The sequence below is a fragment of the Prionailurus bengalensis genome, chromosome E4 (assembly GCF_016509475.1).
Source record: "Prionailurus bengalensis isolate Pbe53 chromosome E4, Fcat_Pben_1.1_paternal_pri, whole genome shotgun sequence".
NCBI lineage: Eukaryota > Metazoa > Chordata > Mammalia > Carnivora > Felidae > Prionailurus > Prionailurus bengalensis.
The window spans coordinates 27,826,537-27,844,319 of NC_057360.1; the positions used below are offsets into that span (position 1 = coordinate 27,826,537).

General features: G+C 35.8%; 1 protein-coding gene across 3 annotated transcripts in view; it reads right to left on the reverse strand.

Moving 5' to 3' along the window:
- The window catches only part of CEP350 (centrosomal protein 350), a 156,888-nt gene that overhangs the window by 118,117 nt on the left and 20,988 nt on the right, over nucleotides 1-17,783 (reverse strand). For all 3 annotated transcript variants that reach the window (XM_043568419.1, XM_043568417.1, XM_043568418.1), the window contains exons 2-6: nucleotides 13,458-13,543; nucleotides 12,391-12,434; nucleotides 9,811-9,925; nucleotides 8,822-8,981; nucleotides 4,929-5,542 (exon numbers count right to left, since the gene is read on the reverse strand). In XM_043568419.1, coding sequence (XP_043424354.1) covers nucleotides 4,929-5,542; nucleotides 8,822-8,981; nucleotides 9,811-9,925; nucleotides 12,391-12,434; nucleotides 13,458-13,530 — 1,006 coding nt within the window. In that variant the 5' untranslated portion in view covers nucleotides 13,531-13,543. The remainder of the gene's footprint in view (nucleotides 1-4,928; nucleotides 5,543-8,821; nucleotides 8,982-9,810; nucleotides 9,926-12,390; nucleotides 12,435-13,457; nucleotides 13,544-17,783) is intronic.

The window sequence follows — 17,783 nt, forward strand, 5'->3', positions numbered from 1 at the left end:
ACGCTTTTAAAAGAAGGATGCATAATTAGCTACCACATAATGTGCTGACAAATACTGTTGGGAAAAAGTAAGCTTCAGTGAGATGAAGCAATATCCATTTCTTCAAAAGGACTAGAAATGGAGAAGCACTCAATTAAATGATAAAAGAGCGTCAATTGTAAATTACGGATTTCAGAGAAAGAACTACTCTTCTTAGGAGTAAGAGAGAGACAACACTACTTCTTCCTCTGAAGACAGGCATTAATTGCTACCATCTGGCTGATTTTGCCTATGGCTGAACAAACCGACAAGCTGCTAGCTACACAAGCAAAATGCACCCAAGGTGTAGAAAACAGGTCTTTAAAACACACTTGTTCAATCTTGCAACAAACATTACACATGTGCTATTTCCTAGGGATTAACAGTATGATTTCCTACTTCGAATTTATCTTGGAAGGCTATTTTAAAAAAATCATAAAAATGATGAATATGGACGATAACTGGAGTAGTATAAAGATTTCTATTTTCAGATGGTCTCAACTTATCAAAGAATTGGCACCCAATAAATGTTTGTAAAATTAAATCAATATAAAGAACAGACTGGAGTCAAAAACTGATAAAAAGCACTCCAGAAGTGTTAAATAAAATGCACTGGTAAACTAATTGCATGTCTAATAGAAATGAATCTATTCAGCTTTTTTTTTTTTAAATGTTTATTTATTATTTTGAGAGAGAGAGAGAGAGAGAGAGAGAGCATGAGTGGGAGAGGGGCAAAGAGAGAGGGAGACACAGAATCCAAAGCAAGCTCCAGGCTCAGAGCTGTCAGCACAGAGCCTGATGTGGGGCTCGAACTCACAAACCGTGAGACCATGACCTGAGCCAAAGTCAGCCACTTAACCAACTCAGCCACCCAGGTGCCCCTGAATCTATTCAGCTTTTAGCACAATAGCAGAAGTTTAATTTCACCTGACATTTGTGGCAAGGGGCATGCAATTATGTCTATGCAACAAAAAATTTGTAAACGTAGTGTCCAGGCTATTGCAAGCTACAGTTTGTAATAAGAAAGTGTGGCAATCCCATGCAAATCTCTCGCTCTCTCAACTCTTCACCACCATCATCCCCACCCCATCTCTCTGCATTCAACTCCATCATTTTTTCTCCTCTCCTCTTCAGGAAACATTTATCTCCATGGAAGCCTTTCATTATATCTGCATTTTTATTTATAAGTTAAGTTTAAGAAGCTTTCGATATCTACACCAGTTCCCTTTTCTGTCCCCCAATTTTACAGTAGTCCCCCCTTATCCGCTGTTTCACTTTCTGCAGTTTCCATTACACACTGTCAACCATGGCCCAGGATCAGATGATCAGAAGGCCAACAGTAGCCTCATGCTATGTCACAGTGCCTATGTCATTCATTTCATCTCATCACACAGGGATTTTATCATCTCACAGCATCACAAGAAGAAGGGTGAGTGAGGACAGTACAATAAGATTTTGAGAGGGGTGTCTGGGTGGCTCAGTTAGTTAAGCGTCCGACTCTAGATTCTGTCTCAGGTCATGATCTAACAGTTCGTGAGTTCGAGCCATGCATCGGGCTCTGCACTGCCAGTATGGAGCCTGCTTGGGATTCTCCCTCTCCCTCTCTCTGCCCCTCCCTAGCTTACAGTAAGTAAATTAACTTAAAAAAAAAAATTTTTTTTAAACTTAAAGGAAAACTTAAAAAAAATTTAAAGATTTTGAGAGACCACATTCGCTTAACTTTTATTACAGTGTACTGTTATAATTGTTCTAGTTATTTTCGTTAATATGTTACTGTATCTGATTTATAAATTAAACTTTATCATAGGTATGTATGTATGTATGTACGTATGTATGGGAAAAAATAATATTTATAGGGTTTGGCACTATACAGTTTGAGACATTCACTGGGAGGCTTGGAACGTATCGCCTGAGGATAGGGGGGACTACCGTATTTCTATTCTTTGTCCCCTTTTTTCGTTACTAGTTGAATTTATTGACTAGAATAAAAAAGCTACTGTGCACTTATGCTCAAGACAGTGTACTAGGCTCTGAAATAAAATAAGGATGATCAATATAAGGTCTTAAACTTCATGGGCATTTACACCAGGGAGAAAAATGTATGCAAACAACTAAGTATAAGACAAAAATCACATAAACACTGTTTGTGTTCACTACTTTTAAATTGAAATTTTAAAGCAGAATCATAGAACACTTTTCGTGTCTTTAAATTTAAAAAAAAACAAACCAGGGGCGCCTGGGTGGCTCAGTCATTTAAGTGTCCGACTCTTGATTTCAGCTCAGGTCATAACCTCACAGTTTTTGAGTTTGAGCCCCGCCATCAGGCTCTGCACTGACAGTGTGGAGCCTGCTTGGGATACTCTCTCTCCTCTCGCTCTCTGCCCCTCCTCCACTCACTTTGTGTATCTCTCTCAAAATAAGTATATAAACTTTAAATGAATGAATGAATGAATGAATGAATAAATAACATAAAAAACATAAATGGAAAACCAAGGTTTATAATGGGTTTAGTATACAAACAACTGCATAAAAAGAGAAAGAAAATAATTAAACACACACATACTATTTGTGTACGCAAAAATTATCTGGAAGAATATACGGACTGTTAACACAAGTAATAACCTGAAAGAGGACCAGGGAGCTGCAGAACAAGAGATTTTCCTGGTACATCCTTTTCATCTTTTGAATTGTGAACCAAGTGAATTTATTACGTATTTGAACAAATGAAAGTAAAATGTCACTTTAGAATACAGTATATTATGATCCTTTTCATTTACATTGGCAAAAAGTTGACAAGAATAGTTTTTCAGTGTTGGGAAAAATAAATCCATTGCTCAGGACGTTGGAAACCATATTCTGTTATAATTTCACAAATGTATGCTATAGTTCATAAATTAGCCCCCAAAAGTTCTATTTATAAATTTTTTTTAAGTAGGCTTCACTCCCAGCAGGGAGCCCAACGTGGGGCTCAAACCCACAACCCCAAGACAAGATTCAAGCCTAGATCAAGAGTCAGATGCTTAACTGACTGAGCCACCCAGGTGTCCCTATAAAACATTTTAATATGAAAACTAACAGGTTAAAAAATTATTAAATAAAAGGTAAGTGCGAAATCCAATCACCAACTCAGAGGAAGTTAAGATTTTAAGGTTTTCACTCAGGTTCGTTCGGGTTGTGTTTGTTTTGTTCCGTCCTATTTTTAATTTTTAGATTTTTGTAAATTATTAAATAAAATATGGATTTAGGTTGATCATCTTAGCCTTGCCTTACTGGAATAACTTTTGGAATTTCAGAACTTTGATTTCTAGAATAAACACACCTTAAATGTACAATCTTTATTTAATGGATCTGACATTAATATAGCAAAAGTTTTGGATAATCACTATCTCACAACCAATAAGAACATTTGCTATTTGCTCTGTCAACGGTGTGGACAATTACTACATTGTACACAAATGACTAGAAGGATATGAAATAATTTAATTAATAATACAGTAGACGAATCCTGAATAACAAAACAAGTTTTCAGTATTCTAAAGGGAACTGCTCACAAGTTTATCACAAATTAGCAAGGATAAAATGCAAATTATCCACCTTTTATCTAATTCACAATTAATTATCATTATCAAAATATAATAAGCAACACAAAATAAAACTGATAATTGCTCTGGGGCACCTAGATGACTCAGTTGGTTGAGTGTCCGACTTAGGCTCAGGTCGTGATCTCACGGTTTGTGGGTTCAAGCCCCGCGACGGACTCTGTGCTGACAGCTCAGAGCCTGCTTCAGATTCTGTGTCTCCCTCTCTCTCTGCCCATCCCCACCTGCTCTCTGTCTCTCATTCTCTCTTTCTCTCAAAAATAAATAATAAACATTAAAAAAATAAAAAAATAATAAAACCGATAATTGCTCTAACCGCACATATAAAATTCATTCTGGAGAAGAAGACCTTAGGACTACAAAAAAACTGCAAAGCTGGTCAGAGAAAAGTTAGACTTGGTAGACAAATACAAAACAAAATTAACTATAGCAAAAACTGTCCTAGTTTGTTAATAACTTAAAATTAACAGAAAAAAATGAATCTTGACAATTTTTTATCTTCATACACTTATCTAGAAAAACTGAACTTTGACAAAAGAAAGGCTATGGTAGCAGAAGTTTTAATGACAAAAACCTAACACAGACTGATCTGATCAATGAATCAACTCTTTAATTAAAAACTTTACATGAATAACTCTGTGAAAATAACTTCAGGAACATAAAAATACAATCTCCTTAAAACCACCATATATAAAAACTTGAGTTGGCTACAAAGCAGAGATTCTCTTAGAAAAGGATTTTCTCAATGAAAATCTATCTATGTTGGTATAAATCTGATTTAAATATTTGTGTTCTCAAACATGGGGGCGGGGGGGGGGGGAATCCCTTACTGTCAAAACTTAGAGCTTCAAATAACAGGATCAAAATATCAGTGCCAAAGTATTCTGTAACCAACTGTAACTGGAATTAACTCAATTATAATTTTAAATATTTACTTTTGAAAGAACTCCTAATAACAATCCAAATACAATGGTGGAATAAGAGTAAAATTCTGGCAGTTCTCTAAAAACGACACTAATTCGTATTTTCTCTTTTTTTCAATTTATTAACTATTCAGATGGGGTTCTTCATCTCCTAAGGGACTTGTTAAAAAATCTAATTCTGGACTCTATACCGAGAAATTCTGATTTAGATCCAGTGTAGCATCCAGGAATCTGTATTTTTAACCTGCACCTTGAATTAATTTCTTAAGCATTTGATTTGAGAATCACACCCTGTTCTAAAGATGACCTTCTCTATTCAAATGCACCCTAGGGAGAAAGGGGGACAAGAAGGCAGGAAGAGAGAAAGATACAAAGACTGACTACAAACCTTTATATGTTGGAGCAGGTGGTGCTGTTGCCACTTTCCTGACTTTTGCTGTCACTGAGTTATCAACATTAACAACCATTACTGGATGGTCAATATGACCCAGATTCTGGCCCCGGCCATTTGTTTCTTCTGAGTGTTCCCACTGTTTCCTAATTCGCTCCTTGAGTTTTTCCAGTTTGACATCATGTTGTCGCTGCTTTAAAATATCTAATCTTTGGGAATTACAAGTACTCGTAGAGGACGGAGAAGAGTCCGTTATCCGTAACACTTTTGGATCAACATCATGGCCCATGTTACTTACAGAAGCCTTCTCATTTCCTTTTGCTCTACTAGGCTTTTCTTCCTCAGTTCTCACAGGACCTGCCATCTTAATCAAACATTCAGAATTTTGCAACGCATCAATTGCTGGTCGATCATTTAAAAACCTAACCACTGTATCATTGATGACAGATGATTGGGAGCTCTCAAAATCACAGCAATGTATGTTCCGTTCTTCTCGATTGCAGATCATCCGGTTCCCACTCTCAGGCTTTTCTTCATTAACATCCACACAATATACATGCTTTGACTCTAGATGGCTAGGACTTATATTGGAAGGTGTGCCATGGATTTCCCTATTATTAAAAAATAATAAGCTTTAAATAAAGAGCACAAAAAACAAACTGAAACCAAACTGAAAGAATTCTATTATTAGAGATTTTTTTTTTTAATCTAGAAATTCCAGTAGGTTAAAAAACAAAATGGTCATCACTAACATTAAGATTCAATGCTCAGTGCCCCCTCTATCAAGTTAGATAGCAAATAATCTAAATCATAATGTGCATATGTAAAATAAGAAACATGCAAAACATGGAGAGATTTCCTTAAGAACTCCAGAAAACAGGATTACAATCTGACTTTAGAAATTCACTTGATACCTATTACCAAAATATGCATTTTACTCCTCTATGAAATCTTAAGTATGGGAAAAAAGTTCTCAAATTCTGTGTTTGTAACTTCTAAATAATGTACCAAATTAACAAATAGATGGGGAGTACAAATAAAGTGGAGGTATAATAAATATTTTCCTTCAAATAAATGTAGTTAAGTAAAGTTAAACCTCTCTAAACCATAGATCACTTTTTTTGGTAGCTTCAAACTCTGTATAGCACATCTGGAAATTGTGGAGTAAGCAAAGACAACTAGGCATAGCCAAAGTACGTATCACAAAGTCCATATTCTTTATTCATAAAAACGTTAACAAAAGTCTTCCTCCAGAGATTATTTTTATTTTATACATCATTCTAATAAGTTATATTTTAGGAACAGAAGTAGTTTATTAAAAGCGAAGTTAATGAAGACAAGCCTCAGCAGTAACAACAGCACATGATTTATGAAAAAATAGCCAACAAAATTATAAAATTTGGATCTGCAATGTCTCAAAGAGTAGACATTAGCCACATGTAGCTACTGAGCCCTTGAAATATGGTTAGCCCCAATGGGAGATGTGCTACAATGTAAATTACATACCAGATTCTAAAGACTCAGGATGACAACAGAAAAAGAATGTAAAACATCTTCATGTGTCTGTGTATGTGACTAGTAAAACTGTTTAAATTGTACGTATGGCTCACATTACTGGTTCTATTATACAGCACGGATCTAGATGTTTCGTGGAAAGGCACAAAACTCTAAATATCGCAAAAATTCTTAAAGCCATAACTCTGTTGCAGTATAATATGGTAATTATATCTATTGTCTAGGAGTCTATGAGTATATGCATTTTTCTAAGGAGATAGTCTGCAGCTTTCATCAAATTCTCACTGGAATCCATGACCCAAAAAACATCAGACCCCGTTCTGAGTGGTTGATTATTAAACAAGATGGGGACTGAGAAATGACTCATGTAGCTTCCACTAGAGATCAAGACTAAATTCAGTTATTTGCACTACCTTTACCAGACCAGAACAATTCATAGGTAGAAGGATTTAGGTATAAAATTAGCAAATGTAAAGAATAAAAGAAAGCATAAAACGGTAGTTTGCATATCATGTCACAATCTTAAAAAGGGAAGGACAGTTGATCTTCCCTCCCCACTAGAAAAAGAAAATCGTATTTTTAGTTTTCATTCACTCATTCATTAAATATTTACTGAATACATAGAAGGGTGTTTATTGTACAATTCTTTCAACTTTTCTGTAAATATAAAAATTTTCATAATAAATGTTAGGGAAAAATATTTATGGAATACTTAGTAAATGATAGGCATTAAGCAGATGTTCTGAGAATAAGACAGATTTACAGCCTTACATAACTAATGTAATGGTTAGATATGGAATCAAAATATAAAGCAACACGAAAATATATATAACAGAAGAAGTTATATTGTATTATTAGAGCATACAGGAAGAGCTAAATAGGCTGTGGGAATGGAATAGGATAGAAACACATCTGGCAATGTTTCAGATACAAGGTGCCAAAACCGAAGTTTTGACTGATGAATGGAGTCAGCCAGGTGAAGGACATTCTATTCACAGCTTCCCTATAGGTACTTTTTCTTACCTTAAAAGATAAATAATTTATAAAATTTTAAATATCAAGTAGTATTCTTTTCTTTTCAAGTAGTATTCTTTGCAGGAAGAATATTAGAATATGAATAAAGAGTAATTTAGTTTCAATTCTGATAGTGATTATTTTTCTAGGCAAGTTGTTTTTGTGTGGTTAAAGATTTCTGAACTCCGATTATTTCCCACATTTTTCTTTCTCCTTTTACTAAACTATGAACTTTTACACAGATTAATTCCCTGGCCTTCTCCCCTATATTTTCTTCACCATTTTTATCGCTTCAACACTAGTGACAACTCACAAATTTACATTCCCAGCCCTCTTTCCACACACATTCCTACCCAAATTTTCAAATGCCTACTGAATATTTTCACTTAGATATTTCAAAACTGCATCAAATCAAATATTGATGTTATAGACTGATATGAACTCATGATCTACCTCTATCTCCCAAATTCTTTATCTCAAATTTAAGAGCACAAACATATACCCAGTAGTATCTAGCACCATCATGAAACTCCTTGATTTACTGGTTGACATTTTACAACACTAAAAATGTTAATGAAACAAAGAAATATAAGGCCCAGTGTTTATCACCTATTACTATTTTTTATACTAAGAGGATTAATACTTTTATATCATTAGTAAAATATTCCTCAAATATAAAATTCTCTAATTTTATCTACTGAAATCCTAAATTATCAGCTAACAAAAATACACATTTTATATTATCCATTCTATCAAAATTCATACATCAATCCTGAACATCTGACAATAAGTTGCTGAAAGGAGCCACTGGCAACAAATTAAAATAAGAAACCAATTCACATTCTCAGTAGGAAAGCAATTTCAGGTAATTGATAGAAGAAGAAGGAGAAGGAGAAGGAAAAGGGGGAAGGGGGAAGGGGGAAGGGGAAAGGGGAAGGGGAAGGGGAAGGGGAAGAAGAACAAGAGGAAGAAGAAGAAGAAGAGGAAGGAGGAGGAGGGGAAGAAGAAGGAGAAAACTAAACTATACAAAGTTCATTATGTAGAACACTTAATCTGAGATATTAATGAAGAAAAAAAAAAAAAGCCACACTTCCAGAGACTGAATAATCTGTCTGTAGGAAACATATATTACAATGGTGGTAGCCTGGAGTCACTACTTCTTCCTCCCAAATATTTAATCTGTGAAAGAGTAGAAAGTCAATATTTCATCATATACAAGACTTTTACTCTACATTTTTGGGAAATGAAAAAGGTAATAATACTAGAGCCACAGTGCTATGAAAAACTCAGAAAATAAACCATAATCTTAATGTAAATATTACAAGCTAATCCTAGTTGATAATTTACTGTTAAACACTAACCTGTAAGAAACCAAAGGTTCACGAAACTCCACGCGGTTATTTTTCCTTATGTTACTCTCCAGGGTGGTAACTCTGAGAGGGCTGCGAGATTTCTCTTTTCGTGATTTTGAAGATTTGGAGGTTGGAGCATTAACCCAAGAGTCATCCAGGAATCTACCATCTGAAGGAAAAGAAAGTCTGTAAGAACATATGATATAATCTACGATTGCCTCTGAATTTGGGTAGTGTTTATGAAAATAAGTATTATTTCTGGCATCTCTAGTTGGATATCATATACGTGTACAGAAAACATTCAAATTAAACTATTACAAACCACTCGATCTATAGAGGAAAAAACTGCATTCTGAACAAAAAAAATGCAAAACAGATTCTACATACAAAATTCCTTTTGGTCAAAGGCTCTCACTCAAACAAGGAATTATCGAATAAAATCCAACAGACTCACAGGTTTAAAAAAAAAATCACAGTTTTAATGGAAAGTACTAACCTCCAGGTTCTAGTCCACTAATTAAGTAAGAAACCACACAATTACATATATGAAAGGTAACCACAGAAAGTAATGGCATTGTGTCAATTTACCTATGAGATACATAATTCCAATTATGATTTAACCCCCTAAACAATACGTAAATCTTATTAAATCGACTAAATCTCAAAGTGATATATCTGTGAATTTAAAATACAGACATAATCCCAAAGACTTAAAATCAAATTCTTATCATGAAAAACAAATGAAAAGTCACTGTCAAAGGTGATGCAATGATGCTAAAGTCCCTCATCAAAAGATAGTGAAAACATCATCAGCAGTCACTGAATATGAAGCTGCTTCATAACTACTCAGCACCGAAGACAAAACACCTAAATGTGGATGAGGTATGGTCTCTGACAAAAGAGCAAGCAAATATACCAGACTATAAAAGGAAATTAAATTGAAAGAAAACATCAAAAATATAATATATCTGTAATTCTGGAAGCAACAACACACATACCTTTTCTACTTATTTTTCTGGTAGCACTTGCAGAAGATTTCTTGGTATCCATGACAGAATCAAACACAGCTGTACTTGTAGGGACAACTTCTAATTTGTTTTCAATGTGTCTCAGCTAAAGTTCAAATACCATCACAACAAATAGGTTAATTCTGTATATAAATCAGCTACTACTGATTTACACAGTCACAAATTATATTGTCCGACACCTTTCTCTAAAGTAGGAAAAATTCAGGACTGCCTTTTTGTAGTATTCGCTTTTTCATTGTTTGTTACTTCAGCTATAGTAACAAGTAGTACAATGCTGCCCACATTTGGACGAAAATCAGAAAGATTCGGAAGAGGGGAACCTGGGTGGCTCAGTCAGTTGAGCACCCGACTCTTGGTTTCATCTCAGGTCATGATCTCAGTTTGTGAGATCGAACCCCTTGTGGGGATTTTGTGCTGACAGCACGGAGCCTGCTTGGGATTCTCTCTCTCCCTCTTTCTGCCTCTCCCCCAATTCCTTCTTCTCTCTCTCCCTATCTCTCTCAAAAATAAATACACATATTTTAAAACTTAAAAAAAAAAAAAGATACTGAAGAATATCAAAGAGTTTCTATTTGTTTTGTTGACCTTTTTTTAATTATTTTTCGAAACAGTACATTTTCTAACATTATATGTTGCACATCATCGTTATATAGCCTGTGCAATTTACAGGCAAAAATTAGAAAAGAACAACTCAGATGGACTCAAATTTTAGAATTGTTCAAACAGCCACAACTTTTTAAGTCTTCTGTCTATAAAATAAGTTTCACAATAAAAACAAAATTCACGAGATAGAACTCAGGTTTCCATACACTTTACAGTAGAAGTCAACTTCTGGTATAACCACCAATGTTCTCAATGATTTAAAAACCATTTTCCCCTAATTATATGCTTACAGGAGAAAGCTTGTAAAGCACAGAAAAGGTATAAAAAATGAAATTAAAATCATCAAAATTCCACCACACAGAGATAAACGCTGTGTAAAATTCTGATTTATCTTCATTCAGATTTTTGTGGTACAATGTACTCACAAAACTGGAATAATCATTGATATTCTGTTATCAGGCTTTTTCTCCCATTTATATTATAAGCCCCCTGTCATCCTTGAAAGTTATTTTTAGGGGCACTTGGAGGACTCAGTCGGTTAAGCGCCCAACTCTTGGTTTCAGCTCAGGTCATGACCTCATGGTTTGTGGATTCAAGCCCCACATCGGGCTCTGTGCTGACAGTGCAGAGCCTGCTCGGGATTCTCTCTCTGCCCCTCCTCTGCTTGCGCACCCTCACGCTCTCTCTCTCAAAAATAAATAAACTTAAAAAAAAGTTATTTTTTTTTTCAACGTTTATTTATTTTTGGGACAGAGAGAGACAGAGCATGAACGGGGGAGGGGCAGAGAGAGAGGGAGACACAGAATCGGAAACAGGCTCCCGGCTCTGAGCCATCAGCCCAGAGCCTGACACGGGGCTCGAACTCACGGACCGCGAGATCGTGACCTGGCTGAAGTCGGATGCTTAACCGACTGCGCCACCCAGGCGCCCCAAAAAAAAGTTATTTTTAAAAACACAATAGTTTTGAAAAACAACAACTGACAGTTCAGCTCTAAATTAGGTTAAGTTAAACTGGGGATAAAAACTATTCCTACATTGTAGATATATAATGCTCATATGGAAGAGAGAGAATATATATAATGCTGCATTTGACCCTACATTGTGACCAAATCTAGGTTATAGTACCTTTTCCAGATGCATTTTCAAACCAGTTCTGAAGATTAGGGTACAGAGAATACCATATTCACACAGTAAAGAAATAAGTGACTCAAATTCAGGTAGGATACAAAAGAAAACAAAGAAAGGACAGATTAGGAGAGTAATTTTCCTGGACAGCAAATGAAAAAAGAAAAAGGAAAAAGGCTCCCTTTGAAGGGACTATGCACCACTTGCCAAATTTGGGTTCCTAAACTGCAGACAAGACTGGACAGAACACAAATGACAACAGGTTGCCTATAGACATTCTTCAACACTACTGACAGAAAACAGCCTGCTATTGCCACAAAAGAGGCAACTCACAGTCCATTAAAGAAGCTGTGTAAATAGTGAGTCACCAAATTCTACTCCTAAAACCAATACTACACTATACATTAACCAAATAGAATTTAAATAAAAATTTGTTCCTTTCATTTCATCTTTGACTCTGAGCCTTCTACATAGACATAGCCCTATATTCCCAAATTCATTTTGTTTTATATTTTCATTTCAACATATCAGATGAACAAATTTATTAAAGGAGAACAAATAGCACAAATTATTTTAATATTTTATATGCCATAGTGTTAATGTTCCTGACACCTAAAATAGTGTCTTGATTATCCCTTTATTATTTAATAGCTGTCATTAATGTTCATTTTGTAATATATGGTACTTAATTTCTAACCAAAATCTTTGACTTTATTTTCCTATCACAAAAGCACTATAGAAAAAAAAAATGTAATCTATCCGATCATAACAGGAAATCAATTTTAAACCAGAAAGAAATAAATGGAAGCTATAATTACTTACAGCAGCCTTGGTCTGAGAAAGTGCATTCCACGATGTGGTTATATCTGCTAGGAAACAGTGATATTTACTGAATCAGAATCTCTGAAAAAGTCGTCAAAATCTGCATTTTAATAAGCTTCTAAATGCACTCAATTTTGAGGACCATTTTATTAGGCAGAACTATTCCTCAGCAACTGCTTTATTATATTGAACCAAAACATGGTTCTTTTCCCATCCTATAACGCCAAGTTTCCTAGTTTATGTTTTACAGTTGTATTAGACATTGATCCTATTAGTTCTTGGGACAGCTGGACCAACACCCCGACCCGCAGCTCCATCAGACGTCTCCAACAATAAGCAGTATCCTCAATTTGCCCCAATGACCTACACACATACAAAGTTTTATATTGTGATATATTTCACATTATGATGCTGAAAAGATTAGAAAAGTACTCCAGACTTAAATCTACCAACAGAAACAAAGGCAAAATCTAGTCTTTCAGATAATAGCCCTACAAGTAACATAAGGCCACATAGTTCCTTGAGTCATCCTTCTCTAGGAAATTTCATTTCTGCCAAATGTTCCTTATGTGACATGATTTCCAGATCCCTCACAAACCCAATCTTCCTTCAGATGCACTCTAGCTTATCAATGTACCTCAAAATATATCATGCCCTAAATTAAAGTTACCGCCAATGCATCATTTAAAACAAACAAAAAAAAAGAGTTCAGTGAGACTTTTCCTTTTCTTATCTGTGCACTACAGAGTCTAAGACTATATTAGGACCTATATTATACCACTTATTGACATTACCAGAATTTTTCAGAATTTCTAAGAAACTGTGTAAAAGTAATTTTGCATGCACTGCTTCTTTTTTAAAAAGAATGTTTTCCTTTATAAAAGTTTACCATAGGACACCTTTGAAGGCGAGATCCCTTGTATGTTTAAAAGAAATTTCATTTAAAAATTTATCTACCTTTTACAAACCAAAGTATACATGTAATTTCCATTTACTGATTAGCCCAGAATTTTATACACACGACCTAAACAAGGCATTAAGTTCAATTTAAAGGAAACAGATCATACCTTGGACAGTATCCTTGCTTTGCGAGTTCCTTGGATTTGGTAAAGGCACCTCTTTTGATTTGCTGCTCTTCATCCTGCCAATTTACCTGCAATCATACCACCAGCATTCATTGAACATCAATACTATCACATTAGCAAAGGAAAATGCTATCATTTATCTTAACGTTCATGAAAGTCAGCAAGGGATTTTGTCAACTCTAAGTTACCTTCATGCCCTGTTAAGAGTTCCTGATAATCTGATAACTTTATTTTTCTTTGGAAAACTAAACCATTAAAAAGTCTATCGTGACTACCTCACACCAACTAGGATGGCAATATCAAAATGCCAACAACAACAAATACTAAGTGTTGATGCGGAGAAACTGGAACTCTTGTGGCCTGTTTGTGGGAATGTCAAATAATATAGCCTCTGTGGAAAACAGTATGGCAGTTCCTCAAAAAATTAACAATAGAGGGGTGCCTGGGTGGCTCAGTCAGTTAAGCATCTGACTCTTGATTTCAGCTCAGGTCATCACCTCACAATTTGTGAGTTTAAGCCCGGTGTTGGACTCCACAAAGAGCCTGCTTGGGATTCTCCCTCTTCCTCTCTCTGCCCCTCCCCTGCTCACGTGCTTGCCCTCTCTCTCTCTCTCTCTCTCTCTCTCTCCCCCCCTCTTAAAATAAACTTAAAAAAAAAAAAAAAAAAGAAAGAGGACAATTTTGGAATACCTGAGTGGCTCTGCCAGTTAAACATCTGACTCTTGATCTCAGAGTCATGAGTTCAAACCCCATGTTAGGCTCCACATTGGGTGTGAAGCTTACTTAAAAAAAACAAAACAAAACAAAAAAAAACAAAAAAAAAAAAAACAAAAAAAAACGGGGCAGGACGGAGCCTGGGCAGCTTAGTCGGTTAAGCATCTGATTTCGGCTCAGGTCATCATCTCATGGTTTGTGAGTCTGAGCCCCTCGTCGGGCTCTGTACTGACAGCTCAGAGCCTGAAGCCTGCTTAGGATTCTGTGTCTCCCTCTCTCTCTGCCCCTTGCCCACTCACATTCTGTCTCTCTCTCAAAAATGAATAAACATTACAAAAAAATTTTAAAAGGGAGGGAACTTTGACATATTCTATAGTAGAGATGAACTTTGAGTACATCAGCTAAGTGAAATGGGCCAGTTACAAAGAAGAATACTGTATGATTCCACTCATATAAGGTACCTATAGTAGTCAAAATAATAGGGACAAAAAGTAAAACAGTGGTTACCAGAAGCCAGGGAAGGGGGGAACATGGAGCTATTGTTTAATGGGTAAAGAATTTCAGTTTTGCAAGATGGAAAAAGTTTTGGACATGGATGGTGATGATGCACAATGCTATAAATGTATTTAATATTACTAAATTATACACTAAAAATGGTTAAGATGGTACATTTTATATTATGTATTTTAATGTTTGTTTGTTTATTTGTTTGTTTATTTATTTATTTATTTAGAGAGACAGGGCTCAAGTCAGGTAGGACCAGACGGAGAGGGAGACACGGAATCTGAAGCAGGCTCCCAGCTCTGAACTGTCAGCACAGAGCACGACACAGGGCTCGAACTCATGAGCCATGAGATCAAAACCTGAGCCAAAGACCGACTGAGCCACCCAGGTACACCTATATTATCTATTTTAGCACAATAAAAAATACTGAAAGAAAAAAATTATATCATGACTCAAAGAGAAAGATCACGATCTGCTTATGCTGACTAAACAGGTTGATAATAGTCATATTTTCTTATCAATATAGTAGAATTCTTTTGTGGAGCACCTGGGTGGCTCAGGTCATGATCTCGCAGTTTGTGAGTTCAAGCCCACCTCGGGCTCTGTACTGACAGCTCAGGGCCTGGAGCCCATTTCTCATCCTCTGTCCCCCTCTCTCTCTCTGCCCCTTCCCCATTTGCACTCTCTCTCTCCAAAGAGATAAATAAAACATTAAAAATAAATAAATAAATAAAAATAAAAATAAATGGGTGGCTCAGCCGGTTACGCATCTGACTTCGGTTCAGGCCATGATCTCATGGTTCTTGGGTTCAAACCCTACATCGGGCTCTGTGCTAACAGCTCAGAGCCTGCAGCCTGCTTTGGATTCTGTGTTTCCCTTTCTCTCTGCCCATCCCCTGCTTGCGCTCTGTCTCTCTCTCAAAAATAAATAAAACATTAGAAAATAATAATAAAATAAAATAATAAAACTAAAAATAGAAAACAGATAGAAAAACTAAAATTAACACATATGCAATAAGTTTAAAATTTTTCCAACCATAAAAACTCCCATCAGAGATGCCAATGTAGTTCAAAACATTAACTCACTTTACTTTCCTTCTCATAAAGATACTTAACCAACTGCATGGCTCAGTCGGTTAGCGTCCGACTTAGGCTCAGGTCATGATCTCATGGTTCTTGGGTTCTAGCCCCAGGTCGGGCTCTGTGCTGACAGCTCAGAGCCTGGAGCCTGCTTCGGATTCTGTGTCTCCCTCTCTCTCTGCCCCTCCCCACTCATGCTCTGTCTCTGTCTCTCAAAAATAAAAACATTTAAAAAAGTTTTAATAAAATAAAATGATAACAAACATGAGTTATTGTATATTAGTAAATAATATGTCAACAATTTGACAAAAGTTTTCTTTGGGCAGACTTCTCTTTTCTTTAAAACTAAAATACATGCTTAAATACACAGTGATCATCCATTTTCCAATGAGAAGGAAGACTAGATTAAATAATCAAAACTGCATTTATGTCCATCATCTCTATGTTTAAGGGCTAATGCTGATAGGCTGAGACAAGGTAGATAAATAAAATGAAAAGCATTTAAATCTACTCCCAAATAAAAACCTTCATAAGAGTTACTCATCTTCAAATGCAAAGGACTAAATGTTTTGAGTGCGACATTTATGTAAAATTTCATCTTGTAAAGAAATGCTAGTATATTCACCATTTAACAATGAGAATGAACTAATTACAACAACATGTAACAAGATAGTTGAACATCACCAACATGTTAAGTGAAGAATGCCAGAAACAAGAGTACATGTTGTATAATTCCATTTTATAAAGTATCAAACTTTATAAAAAAATTTTTTTAAAGGGGTGGGGAGAGCCTGGGTGGCTCAGTCGGTTGAGCGTCTGACTTCAGCTCAGGTCATGATCTCCCAGCTTGTGAGTTCGAGCCCTGCATCAGGCTCTGTGCTGGCAGCTCAGAGCCTGGAGTCTGCTTTGGATTTTGTGTCCCTCTCTCTGCTCCTTCCCTGCTCATGCTCTCTCTCTCTCTCTCTCTCTCTCTCAAGAATAAATAAAACATTAAAAAAAACTTTTTTTAAAGTATCAAACTTCAATGGTGTTAAAAAGACAGTGGTTATGTAGGTTTGGGCAGGGGGGTGATGACGGGAACTAGAGCAAGGAACAGCTTTTGAGGTACTGATAATATTGTTTATTGATATGGGTGCTGATTACACGCATGTATTCTGTTTAAAGGACTTCCATCAAGCTGTGCACTTACATTCTTTTTCAATGTATATTACACATCAAAAAGTATTTTCAGATAACATGCCTAGTTGAAGTTTATAATTACAGTTTTAATTCAGTTCTATATGTCTAGTCTCATGAATGTCAGTTTTTCAATAATCCACCCTTCAAAATCCCTGGTTATCCCATACCAGTAAGTGGATGTTATTAATAGAATCTATTTAAGTAGGTCTGTTCTTTCTGTAAGAATATATATGTAAAATATCACCATTTTTTTATAAAAATAGAAAAAAAATGAGGAAAAAGTACAATGAAAAAAAAACCGTCATAGAAAGAAGAGAATCTAATCTATCAAAACTCTTACTATCTTTAAAGTATAAATCTCAATCCACAAAATGCCTTTTCCAATTATTTTAAGGTTACCAAGTCAAACAGATCAAACTTATTCAAGATGATTTATTGGGCAGTAATGAAACTAACCTTCTCAGTTCAATGAACATGGCTTTATTCTACAGCCATATGGAAATTTTGCAATTATTTACTGAACACTTGTGTATTCTCTTTTGCCTACTTAATCTGTCAAGAATTAAGAATTAAGGTGGGGCGCCTGGGTGGCGCAGTCGGTTAAGCGTCCGACTTCAGCCAGGTCACGATCTCGCGGTCCATGAGTTCGAGCCCCACGTCAGGCTCTGGGCTGATGGCTCAGAGCCTGGAGCCTGTTTCTGATTCTGTGTCTCCCTCTCTCTCTGCCCCTCCCCCGTTCATGCTCTGTCTCTCTCTGTCCCAAAAATAAATAAACGTTGAAAAAAAAATTTTTTTTAAAGAATTAAGGTAAGTAAAAATGTACTGTAACTT